This window comes from Otolemur garnettii, unplaced genomic scaffold (genome assembly GCF_000181295.1).
Source record: "Otolemur garnettii isolate 467f Iridium unplaced genomic scaffold, OtoGar3 scaffold00137, whole genome shotgun sequence".
NCBI classification, from domain to species: domain Eukaryota; kingdom Metazoa; phylum Chordata; class Mammalia; order Primates; family Galagidae; genus Otolemur; species Otolemur garnettii.
The window spans coordinates 3,503,215-3,516,610 of NW_003852532.1; the positions used below are offsets into that span (position 1 = coordinate 3,503,215).

At 33.8% G+C, this 13,396-nt stretch overlaps 1 protein-coding gene across 1 annotated transcript in view; it reads right to left on the reverse strand.

The window, feature by feature from the left end:
- The window catches only part of STPG2 (sperm tail PG-rich repeat containing 2), a 448,474-nt gene that overhangs the window by 273,832 nt on the left and 161,246 nt on the right, over nucleotides 1-13,396 (reverse strand). Inside the window, 1 exon segment of the mRNA XM_023518401.1 lies at nucleotides 6,887-7,046. Coding sequence (XP_023374169.1) covers nucleotides 6,887-7,046 — 160 coding nt within the window.

The following is a 13,396-nucleotide window of genomic DNA, read 5'->3' on the forward strand; positions in this document are numbered from 1 at the left end:
GGGCAGTGCCTGTGGCTCAAAGGAGTAGGGCATGGAGGTGGCAGGTTCAAACCCATTCCTGGCCAAAAACTGAAAAAAAAAAAAAAAAAGAGGTTTATGTGACTCACAGTTCTACAGGCTATCCAAGAAGCATGGTGCCAGCATTAGTTTCTTGTGAGGGCTTTAGAAAGGTATCCCTCATGGTAAAGGGCAAAGGGGAGCAGGCATCACATGTCAAGAGGAAGGAAGTGAGAGAGGAGAGCAAGATGCCACACTCTTTTTCATAACCAGTTCTCACAAAAATCAGGAAAGGAAGAATTTATTCATTACCACAATGATGGTATCAAACCATCCATGAAGGATCTAAACACCTCCTTCCAAGACCTACCTCCACCACTGGGGATCAACATAAGGTTTAAACAGGGCCAAATACCCAAACTATAGCAGATGTCATCTATGGCTTACATAGCTAGAGAAGAGAAGTCAATGCCTGGCTTCAAAGAGTCAAATGACAGTCTGACTGTGTTGTTAGGAGATAATGTAGCTCATGACTTTAAATTAAAGCCAGTACTTATTGCTACAGTATGTACCATTCTCTAATGCTTATTGCTATGTACCATTCTGAAAAATTATGCTAAATCTATTCTGACTATGCTCAATAAATGAAACAACAAAGCCTGGATTATAGCACATCTGTTTACTTCATGGTTTGAACCTGGTCATCCAAGCAACCTCATGGATATGTACAAGAAATTCAAGGAAATAAATATTGTTTTCATGCCTGCTGACACAACATCCCTTCTGCAGCCATGGATCAAGGAGTAATTTTGACTTTCAAGTCTTATCATTTAAGAAATACATTTTATAAGAAAATACCTGCCATAGACAGTGAGTCATCTGATTGATCTGTGCAAAATAAATTAAGAACCTTCCAGAAAGAATCTACCATTCTAGATGCCTTTAAGAATATTCATGATTCATGGGAAGAGGTCAAAATATCAACACAAATAGGAGTTTGGAAGAAGTTGATTCTAATCCTTATGAATGACTCTGAAGGTTCCAAGACTTCAGTAGAAAAAGTAATGGCAGATGGGGCAGCGCCTGTGGCTCAGTGCGTAGGGTGCCAGCCCCAAAACCGAGGGTGGCGGGTTCAAACCCAGCCCCACCAAACTGCAACAACAACAAAAAAGTAATGGCAGATGTGATAGAAATAACAAGAAAATTATAATAGAATTAGAAGTGGAGCCTAAAAATACAACTGAATTGCTGTAATCTCATGATCAAACTTGAACAGATAAGGAGTTGCTTCTCTTGGATGAGCAAAGAAAGTGGTTTCATGGCATCTACTCCTGAAGCAGATACTGTGAACCTTGTTGAGATAACAAAGATTGAGAAACTGACAAAAACTTAGTTGATAAAACAGCAGCATTGTTGGAAAAGATTGAAAAAAATTCCACTACGGGTAAAATGCTTTCAAACAGCATCACATGCTAAGAGAAATATAGAGAAAATTTTGTGAAAGCCAGAGTCAAGTGATACAGCAAACTTCACTGTTGTCTTTTTTTTTTTTTTTTTTTTTTGAGACAGAGCCTCAAACTGTCCCCCTGGTAGACTGCCATGGCGTCACAGTTCACAGCAACCTCTGCCTCAACCTCCCAAGTAGCTGGGACTAAAGGCACCCACCACAATGCCCAGCTATTTTCTGGTTGTTGTTATCATTTTTGTTTGGTGGGCCCAGGCTGGATTCGAACCCGCCAGCTCAAGTGTATGTGGCTGGCACCCTAACTGCTAGAGCCACAGGTGCCAAGCCACTGTTGTCTTATTTAAAAAATGGTTACAGCCAACCCAACCTGCAGCAATCAACCACCACCCTGATCGCTCAGCAGTCATTAACACTGACTCAAGAATCTCTTACCACAAAAAAGATTGAGACTCACTGAAGGTTCTGATGATTGTTAGCATTTTCTAGTAATTCAAAAGGTATATACATTTTTTTAGACATAATGTTATTGCACACTTAATAGACTACAGTATGGTGTAAACATAGTTTTCATATATATTGGGAAACCAAAAATCTCATGTAACTCCTTTTAGTACTATACTAGTTTTATTGTGGTAGTCTGGAGCCAAACCTACCAAAATCTCCAAGGTATTTCTATGTTATTTTCTCAATGATAACATTACTTGAAATTGATGCACAAACTACTCAAAACTTCCAATCTTCCTTCTCCATCTTATTTTGCCACATAACATGTATAAGCACCTGGTTTTCTTTATTTTCTAACTTTTCATTTTTTTCTTTTTTATTTCTTTCTCTTAATTTATAAATCTCTTTCATTTATTAAATATTACTTATACCTGAAATTAAGCTCTGTGAAAGAAGAATGTTCATATTTTATTCAGGACTGCATCAAAGTCCCTGGAATAGTCCTTAATACATAAGAGACTTTCAGCACATACTTGTTAAGTGACTGAATAGATGAACCTTATCTTGTTAACAAGATCTTCCCAAATTTAAATAAATATATATATACAATTTCTACAATTATCATAGGACTTAACTCAGTTGATGTATTAAAATGAACTAAACTTCATTTTTCTTTCCATTTAGGACATTTTAAACTTTTCATTATTGCTGTTCTTTGCTGAACATCCTTAATGTTTAAATTATGGCCATAGCATTAATTATTTTCTTAGGGTAATTCAAGAAGTAGAATTTTGGGGTCAAATAACATGCATATTTGAAACATTTTGCTAACTTGACTTTGAGAAAAACTGGTACCAGTTATGTTTCCATGTAACATATGAGACCTCTCAGTTTTCCACATTTAATGATATTTTTACCCATTTTCTTTTTGAAGTTGCTGAGCATTCCTACCCCAACCCCCAACACAGGCCATTATAAGAGATAAAGTAATGTTTAAGTACTTCCCCAGTTAACAATTTTACTTTACCTGGGTTAGATCAATCACAAAATCATTTACATATCCACGAACTAAAATTTGGTGTAATAAGAGGAGATTGCTTTATAATGTGATACACCTCATTTAATAATTTCTTCATTAAATGATTCTAATGTGTTTTTATTGGTCACACAACATTTAATGTTATATAGTATACTGATTACATATATACTATTTCCCTCTTTAGTTTAAACTAATGAAAATGAGTTTTATCCTCCTTCAATATATGCAAAGAAAAAGACTTCATTTATAATTAAAAGAAAACCACTTAAGATTTGATAGTAGAAGTTCTAAAATAATTTGAAATAAATACATGCAAAAAAAGTGGAGTAATTGAATGTCCTAGAAGTTTGTGACTCTCATGAGAAGAAAATTATTCATATATTTATTAACCTTAGTTCTTAACACTCTTACCTACAAATGTAAGATATTCATTAATCTATTTTAATTTTCTAATTACTTTATATATAGAAATATAACAAAATATATTTTCTTTAGGTTCTATAGAGAAAAGTACTTAATTCTTAGCAATGTTATGACTTAAATAACAAATATGCATATCATGTTCTACAAATTAAGTCAAATAATCTTAAATTTCATTTATGTGTACAATATGTACAATGTATACATGCATATATTATATGTGTATAATACATATGTGTACACATAATACTATAGGAAAATTATAACTGATGTATAAAAAACTTTACATCAACCAAAAAAGATGTTTTCCATTGGTATTAATATAAAACAAAATTACCAATATTTAAATGAGAAATAACTGGATAAAGAAACATTTTCTCTTATTTATAAGAATATATGATATGAAAGAATATCATTCATAAGCTAAAGACTGATACAAACAAATGTAACTAATACCACTATTTCTTTTGATTATATAATGATTTTTTCCTTTTTTTTTTTTTTGCAGTTTTTTGGCTGGGGCTGGGTTTGAACCTGCCACCCTCAGCATATGGGGCTGGTGCCCTACTCCTTGAGCCACATGCACCACCCCCATAATGATTTAAAAAAAAAAAAAAACCAAAGATATCCACATATTTGTCTCTACCAAAAGTCAGATGCTATTAAAAACTGAAAACAGAAATCTGCTATTTTAATTTTAGAACAGAAAACCACATTAGTTATATTTATACTTAAAATAATCAAGAATTCTTTGCCATGTTAATCAATAAAAACTGAGTTAAGTAAAAATCAATTAAAAATTAGAAATCTATTTAGAGAGTTGATAACGTCACACTGAATATATTTTCCTTGATTGGATTAATATAATAGAATAAAGACAAAGAGAAGTTAATCTTCAATTACCAAAATAAGCACAATATTGAATTGGCCCTAGGCATAATTAAATCTATGTAAAACCTATATTTTGGACTATATACCTTAGGATAGTAGATTAAATTTAAAATAATGAACAATTCTATAATCACTACAGTATCTGTACATCAGAGAAAATCAAATTTCATCATGGTATGATAATAGCTTCAGAAATCCATATGGCTTCTTCTAATGTGTTCATTATAGAGACATGTGGGATTTCTGTTATTATTCCTTTGAAGTACGGGCCACTTTAAGATGCAGAATGGTAAACTTGATGAATTACTGGTATTAAATAATTTGATAAAATATTCATTTAATCACAGGACAAAATCATTATACAGTGACTTTGACAGTTACTATATTTTTGACTTCCAAATAACAACTGCCTTCATAATGAAGACATTCCCCTTACCTCTCAAATTCTTTTGGAAGCTAAGTTGGGGGCTTAACATTAGGAAGAAACACATTTCATATTATGGTAAGATTTTATACTTCAAAAGAGCAAAGGTTCTGAAAATTACTTTGAAACATAGTCTTATTAACTATTTAGTATTCTCATGAGACACAAGTAGGTGATGAATATTATCCCAATTTTGGAAAATAGAAATTAATGTCACAAAGTCAATCTTGGCGCTTAACCTAAACTTTTATTTTTCATTCCCTCTACAAGGATTTTTATTCAGAGGAAAGTAAATATGAGAGAAATTTTTTAAAAATCGGGAAATATGAAGCTCAACATAATCTACTTCAAGAGACCTTGATATAAGTATTTATTTGTTATTTGATTGATTGTGCTTGATGATGGTAATGCTACTGGCACTTCAAAGAACTAATTTCCCTAGGTGACCACGTACTGATTGTAGCCAGGGACACTCCAAAACAGTTTGAATTATAGCAAAGCTAAAACTAGACAAAATTAACAATAGTTTAATAACTCCAGAGAAGAAAAAAACAATAAGAAAAGTTTAATTTCAACATAAAATGGGTCTTTAAGTTGTCAGTATGTCTAATTCTCAAAAGACAATGAAAACCAAAGCAAGCCTCTATGGATCTCAGGCTCTCTAAGTGTTTGTATTTGCTACACAGGTTCCATTCTCAGAGTATCATCATAACCTCTGAAAAAATGTTTCTTCATTCTGTTTCATTTTTCCTTCATATTCTTACAAAGATTTATTACAATGATTTGGTTTCTTAGTGGTAATACATTTATAAATTGCTTCTGAATACTATTCCTGTTCCTCTTCTCTATCTAGTTTCTCTATGTAAAACAGCATACCAACTGATTTCTGATTTACCTTCACAGTCAGTAAGAGTTATTGCATTCATTTTTAGACCAAGAATGCCATTTCTAATAGTAGAACTAATCCAAATTTTTAAGATCAAAATTATTTTTAGAATTTTAAACACTCAATGAATGTTTACCTTTTCAGATAAAAGCTGCTTTATTGATACTTGAGAAAAATAAAAATAATTTCATGCAACTGGCATGATGTATATTTTCTACATCAGTGGTCCCCAACATTTGGCACCAGAAACCAGTTTCACAGAAGACAATTTTAAGGGATGATTCAAGCACATTACATCTCCACCCAGATCATCAAATACTAGATTCTCACAAGGAGCACACAACCTACATCCCTTGTATGTGCAGTTTATAGTAGGGTTTGTGCTCCTATGAGAATCTACTGCTGCTGCTTGTGACAGGACGATGAGTTCAGGCAGTGATGCCAAGGATGGGGAATGACCGTAAATAAAGCTGAAATGTCCCTGAGTGGCCCGCTGCTTACCTCCTGCTGTGCGGGCCAGTTCCTAACAGGCCACACACACTAGAAAGGGTCTATAGCCCAGGGTTTGGACACTACAATCCAAATCAAGGTAAAGTGTCTTTTCTCCTTTAACAATTTTAACATTTTGTGAATTTTGGCTTCTTCCTTGATAAAACACTAGGTGGCTTTATTAGCTTTAGTAAAACTGGTAAAATTGCCTTTGGTAAAATTAAGAAATATAAAACCCTAACAAATCTTACATTTGAAAAAAATATATCTAAAATCTTTCAGCAAATGAGAATGTTACTTTTTGGTTTTGTCCTTCACACTTAAAAGAAGCGTAGTCAACATAAAGGGTGTTTACAATTATGATAAATGCTCACTTAATATTGCAAAGATACAAGTCAAACCTGTCAAGTGTAGAACATGAATGTCTTAATACAATACTCAAGTAAATGAGGCGAAAGCTATGTTCATTGGTTTGATGTAACCACGTCAGATTGTATAAAAAAAAAATCAACACATTGTACCGCACATATGCATAAATGTATTCATGATCTATGTGTATTTGACTTAATAAAAAAGAAAGGGAAAAAAGTATGATGGATAAGTTCTTGGAAACGTCAAGTATATAAGCAAACCAATGTACAGCAAGTCCTCAAATAACATTGTTTGGTTCAACATCATTTCATTATTAACAACAATGAGAAAAAAATTGATTTTATTATATGTTATATTGCTTAAAGTCACAGTTTTTTAGAACCTATCAATGACTAACTGTCTTAATATGGAATCCTTAGCTTTTCCCCCCATAGCTTTAAAAAGACAATCGAGACTTACCTGGCCCATCAGGCAATTTTCCCAGGCATCGAGGTGCCGCACTAAGAAAAGAGGTATGTTTCCTTTTGGCTACTAAACTACGAGGTGGCATGTATTTATGTTTAACTTGGGACATCTCATATGATTTTTGCACATCGTAGCGGCCTGGTGGTGGAACACCCTGGAAAAAATATGAATGAATGTGCATAAATATGTTTTATATAAAAAATATTCAATAAGATAGATTTTCATATTAAGCAATTTTTCAAACAGAAAAATACAAAAATATTTGTTAGTCATTAAAAATAGAAATTTAAAAGAAGATTTCTAAATTTATGCCCTCCTAATAAAAGTGTAAGTTGACTAATCACAATTAAAGTAAAATAAATAGAATTCTAAAATTTAGGACCATATTCTTTAAAAATACCCTTCATGATATAGATCAAACTCTCATATTCAAGTCTAATAAAAATTTTATTTCATGCAGAAATGACAGCAATGATAATCTGTTTTCATAAGCAGCAAACTACTTGTGCTATACTGTTCTGTGTAAGTGTACTTATTCTACAAAATAAGATTGCTTATTTCATTTTTAGTAGATTCCAATTAAGTTAAAAGGCTTCTCCTTCCATCAATTATGGTTCTTTATATGATCTGTAATTAAAGTAACATTTTTAATCAATATGAACCAACATGGATATTAATAACTGTCAATATAGTAATAATTTTAAACTAAATTAAACATAAATGTTATATTTGTTAGATACTTAATGCCTTAAACAATTAGCTAATTATTTCAATAAAACTTTTAAAAACTCATTTTCAAATTATTTTAAAATAACATATTCTTTCAAAATCTATTCATATATATGATGTATAATGACCAAACATTTTTAAGTTTTAATGATTTCCTGGTAGGTAGGAAGACTACTGTAACTAAGAGTATAGACTCTAGTACTAAATTTCCTGGGTTCCAAATACCTGCTTCTTACTAGCTATGTGACCTTAGGAAAATCACTTAACCTCTCTGATTCTGTTCCATCATATGTAAAGTAAGAAGATTATAGCATTTCTGTCATAAAGTTATTGTGAAGGTTAAATTAGTTTAAAAACTTGGTATCTGTTTCCAGTGTGTTAAGATAACCTCACTATTATTATAAAATGGAATAAAATCTTACTATTCCATACTAATTTCAATGCAAAAAAATAAAAGGCTGATGAATCATTTTTTGAGCAAATAAGGACTATTTTAAAGTTTCAAATAAAACAAATTTGGATACTGAGAGAAAATGCTTTTGAAATCTCTCTAGGAACCATACTTTATAAAATATACTTTCTTTTGCATATGCTCATAAAGTTATCTTCCACTTTCAAAGAATCACAAAGAGTACTGATATGACTAGAGTAGGAGATTCTCATACAAAATGCCACATTTCTGGTTTGAGTAGAGTATTAAACACTAAATGTTATCATAATGGGTAAGCCATCTAAGATATACCAGTAGCATCAAGAGTATATATAGTAAGGGTAAGTTGTGGATAAGCAATATTGGTATCAGGACTTGTGTATGTTTTGAAATTGTCTCTGCGGTTATGTGAAAGGAAAGTGAACACATAACACACCCAGAGTACTCAGTATTGATTGTGCCTGCTATATATTTTAATTTTCTTATTAGGAGCTATCATTCTTTCTGCCTCCCATTATCCTCTGCCTAGTCACCACCTTTCCTTCTTCTAGTGCCTAGACTAAGTGTGATAAGTAGGTTTGACTATGGGCCCATAAGAATCTTTTCTTTTTTTACAATGTCTTGAATCAAAGACAAGAAACTGCATCATTGATCAATCAATTTTTTTCAACAATAGCTTGGTCCCTCTAGGAAAGTTACTTTAACTTCCATTAGATAAACTGGCTCTCCTATCAATTGAATATATACTACCCTTGTCTGTGATTACCTCTTCCTATGTATAGTTATACTTCTCTGAAACGTTATTCCCTGCTTGTCTAATTCATTGATGTTTCTGACCTCATCTTACTCATTTTCAATTCTAATTTTATCTGACCAAGAGATTAATATTTCAAGTAAACATTCTAGGCTAATGATTAGTAAAACAAATCTGAAATTCTATCTACTAACAATTATTTAAACAATACTTACACACTAGGTAGTACCCTAAATGAGGTAAAAAAAAAAAAAAAATTAGGGGAAAACAGTATATTTACATAAGATTGTAACATCTTTGTTGGTGATCTCTTATCATCACAGAAAATAGGGAAGGCACATAGAGAGCAGATACAGTTAACATTTAGCATGTCTTTTTGTACTCATGACCAGTATGTGAATACCATTCTTTATTTAGAAAAATTCCACATTATACAGCATAATCTAGATCCCAACAACAAGATAAAAATATTTGACTTTCATATTCCTGGTCTTATTTATTAGCTAGGAAATCAATATAGGTCATGGGAGTAAATGCTAGCCTTTGAATGGGCAGTCAGTTACTCAAAGAAACACAGAACATTAAAAACTGTATCCTAAAGGGAAAGAGAGAAAAGATGTCTAAACATCAGTTGCCAGATTGTCTTACAAAGGAAGAGTTTTAGATGAAAAAGAAGATAAAACCTCATAGAGCAGGTATAATTCTGAGAGAAAGGGACCAGCACCTATCAGAGATTCCATGGGAAGAAGTTACAGAGCAAAACAAGAAGAAATAAAATGCTGGCAACAATCAACCTGCGAGAGGCATAAGCCCAAAGAAAGCTGGGGTGCAGAGGTTCCTACTTTCTCCCTCACATCTTTTGCAGGCTGTAGGCTCCTGCGCTGCTGCACAGCCTTTCCAACCTCACAAGCCCAAAATCTGCCTTTGCCAGTGAACTGGGAACTTCTTGAAAACAAAGTTCCAGGTTGCCTGCTCATTTGGGGTCACTTCCTGTTGCCACAGATCTGAGCCAAAACAGGAGGTGCCATACTGATTCTCCAACCACCATGTTCCTTTATCCTTCCCAGGGAGCATCAGCCTTTCAGATTTCATCTTGCTCCTTCCTGTTAGGTGGGCCAAGCTAACTCCATCTTAGATCTGAAAAGACTATTCTGTAAGACTCTGTTACAGGCGGACACAACTCAAATAAGGGAGACATGCCACAGGCTTGTTGCCTCCTTGCACCAGTCCAGTTACAAACCCATAAGAACTATGCTTACATCACAAGCCTCTGATGCCCTGAGGAGAGAAGCTGGAGAGAGGACCCAGAGAGTCCTAATAATGAGCTGTCCTTGGCATCTTGATGAGAAAGAGTTGTCTGTAAACCAGCTGCCCCTCAGCTGCCATAAAAAGAACTGCCGCCCTCCCTAACATTCCTGACGTCCCTTTTGATCTCAGCTGGCTTGCACCCAGGGCAAAATAAACTTTTCTTCATGTTTGTTACATTTTGACTCCTGTGATTTGATTTGGCACCTCCTTTTACCTACCAATTCCCATACAAACATTTCCCAACTCCAGCCCAAACTGTGGGAGCCACAGAGGCCAGGGGGTCCCACGAGATCTGCATGACTCCAGAGCCTGGACATTCTGGACAAACTGACTTTCAGAGACAGTGGCAGAGACAACTAGAGTGCTGATTTCCTTCATTAAGACTCTTTTCCTCCCTGTCTCTCCCCTACTCATGGCTGCCAAGAGAGATGATTGGTCCAGGGTAGTCCGGAGCCGCTTCTTCCCCTCTGTTGGTGTATACACTACACCAAGGCTTCTGCAGAGAGCCAGGCTCAAATCTTTCTTCTTTAAACCCTGTAGCAGACTAAATGGTACTCAGACTGGTAGCTCCCTGCTCACTGGCCCTCCCAGGTGCTACTTGCAGAACTGCTCCATCAGAATAGGGCACACCTTGAGGTGGAGGGACTTAAAACCTGCTCAAACATTTAATAAGCAACTCAGAACCATATGCTTATTAAGCATTATGCCATATGCTGGCACAGTGAGGGATTTCTCCTTGGGAACCTGAGGACAGGCCTGTAGGTACCCCCAGGACTCCATGTTACTCAGGAGAACAGAGAGGAGATTTGTATACTAATCTCTGGATGTGAGGAGCCTGAACAGGCAGAACTGAAAAGAGAATGCAGCAAGGACCTGAGCCATAGAACACCAGGAAGTCCCCTCCCCACACTGTAAATTCACACTCTCAGCACAGGGCAGGGTCCTGGACAGGGAACATTCTAGCCTCCATTGCCATCAATGGGACTTCAATCAAAGTCATACTAGAGCAATGGCTGCCAACAAATACAAGCTTCTTTCTCAAAATGCCATATTTTGAATCTAAATGGGATAGGAAGCTAAACCGGAAAACATCTGAATGGTAGAATTTGTAGAGAAGCGCAGGGGCCCCCAGGCTTTCAATTCAAAATGCTGAAAGGAAAAAAAAAGGCAACCTGAAAGTGGGTGCAGGACCCCAAACACAGAATGGAATCTCAGTTTTGTATTGAGAAGACAAACTCTCACTAGATGGGAGAACCTATAAGAACGTACAATGGCTCTAATAGCAATTAATATATGGCAAAAATTCATACAACATAGTAGAGTTGAAATTCTGAGCTATTAAATCAGAACTACTTCCTCTTTCAAATTGTACAATAAAAGTTCTTCCATTTCTGTGTATGTGTGTGTGTGTGTGTGTGTGTATATGCATGTATAAAACTTGTTCTAGCTGCTATTTCACAGCTAATTATATTATTCTACTCTAAAATATCATTTCAAATTCCCAAATATGTAATTATAAAAGTCATCACTTCTTTTATAAGGAAGCTGGTTGCATCAGTGAAATGATTTAAGATTTTAATCAAGTTTCAATCAAAATCTTTCATCAAATATATATGGTGAAAAACTTTATAGGCTATAAATAAAACCAGGTATACCTTAATATGCAGAAAACTTTGTTAAAACAATTTCCCAATATGTTTATCCAAGTTCTCTTTGGTTTTATAAAGAAGAAAGGCATTAGAGATAATAATTCGATTTTCTTTATTTTGCATATTGCAAATTATAGTTACAAATATGTTGCCCTTGCGATTTTCAGCATTTCTAATATTAATTATGTAAATATATGTTTCTTGAAATATATGACTTGGAAAATAATGTGTTATTTTCTAAAGAAAAAAATTTAATAAAGATAGGAAATTATAATGTTAATTATAAATGATAGGCACAAAATAGAAAATATTGATTTTAAATTTTACCCTTTCCTAGAACACTGGAAAAGATCTTGTCTGATGCTGGTTTATAAAAGGAACTAGAATTATTAGCTATATCATGATATGTCAAGATTCCATAAAGCACTAAGAGACAAAATCATGTAAGCAGTAAAAATTGACTTCACCTAATTTCTCCACCATAACATTATATAACCATATTTGAATCACAAATTTTCACTTATTTGCTACTTTATTATCATTAGATAGTCTTAATTTACTATTGTCACTTACCCTCAACTATTCTTTCTCACCTACAATAATTCTTTAATTAGCCAGGCTTGAAAAATAAAAGCTGATATTTACTTTTCTTCACTTTTCTTCTTTATATCTAAAATTCACCAAGGTTAAACACGTATTGTACCTTTATTTTTCTCACCTTATTATCTTTCTTTTCTTTACTACCAAAAGGATCCTGGCATGGGCTCTAGAATACTTATTACTCGATAATTGCAATAAATGTATTTTTAAGTCTTCTAGTCCCAAACAATTTACATGCTAGTATCCGATAAGTTATTGTAGTAAAACATGACTTCTGGACACCCTCATTGGTTCTAGGGCCTATGAGAAAAATTCACAAAACTCTCCTTGGCTCTCAAAGTCTTTTTGGATTTAAAGGCAAATTTACAATTATACAGCTCAATTCAAATAGAACTTCTTTCATAAAGAACTCTTGACCACTCAAGCTAGAAATATCCTCACTTCTATATTAGTTTATTACTTATGTTTTCCCTAAAGACACAGACATAAATAGTACATTAAACAAATGTACCACATATTTTTGAACATGTATTGGGGGGGGCAATAAAAAGGAAGAAAGGCAATAAAGCTGTTTCACGAGAAAGATAAGATTCTGTCTACCCCGAAAATTTTCAGATTAATTTTTCTATTCTCTCAAATTAATGAAAGCTTGCAATAGGAATTTGGGGAATTCAGGGGATCAATAATATCACCAGGCCTTTTCATGCTTTCTAAAATACTACATTTAGATTTTGACCCTCATTCTTCATATTCTTTTTTTTTTAAATAATGGTTTTAATGGAGTAACTCTTTTTTTAATTTTTTATTTTTTTATTAAGTGATATATATATAGATCATGAATAGATTTATGCCTTTGTGGGGTTCAATGTATTGATTATTTGTACAAATTGCAGTGCTTGCATCCTACTAATTAACAGAGCTTTCACCTCATTTACTTAATCACAGTGTTAAGACATTTGTGTTCTATACTTGATAGATTTGACTTGTACCCTTGCAATATGCTCCATAGGTGTGGTCCCATCATTAAACCTCCT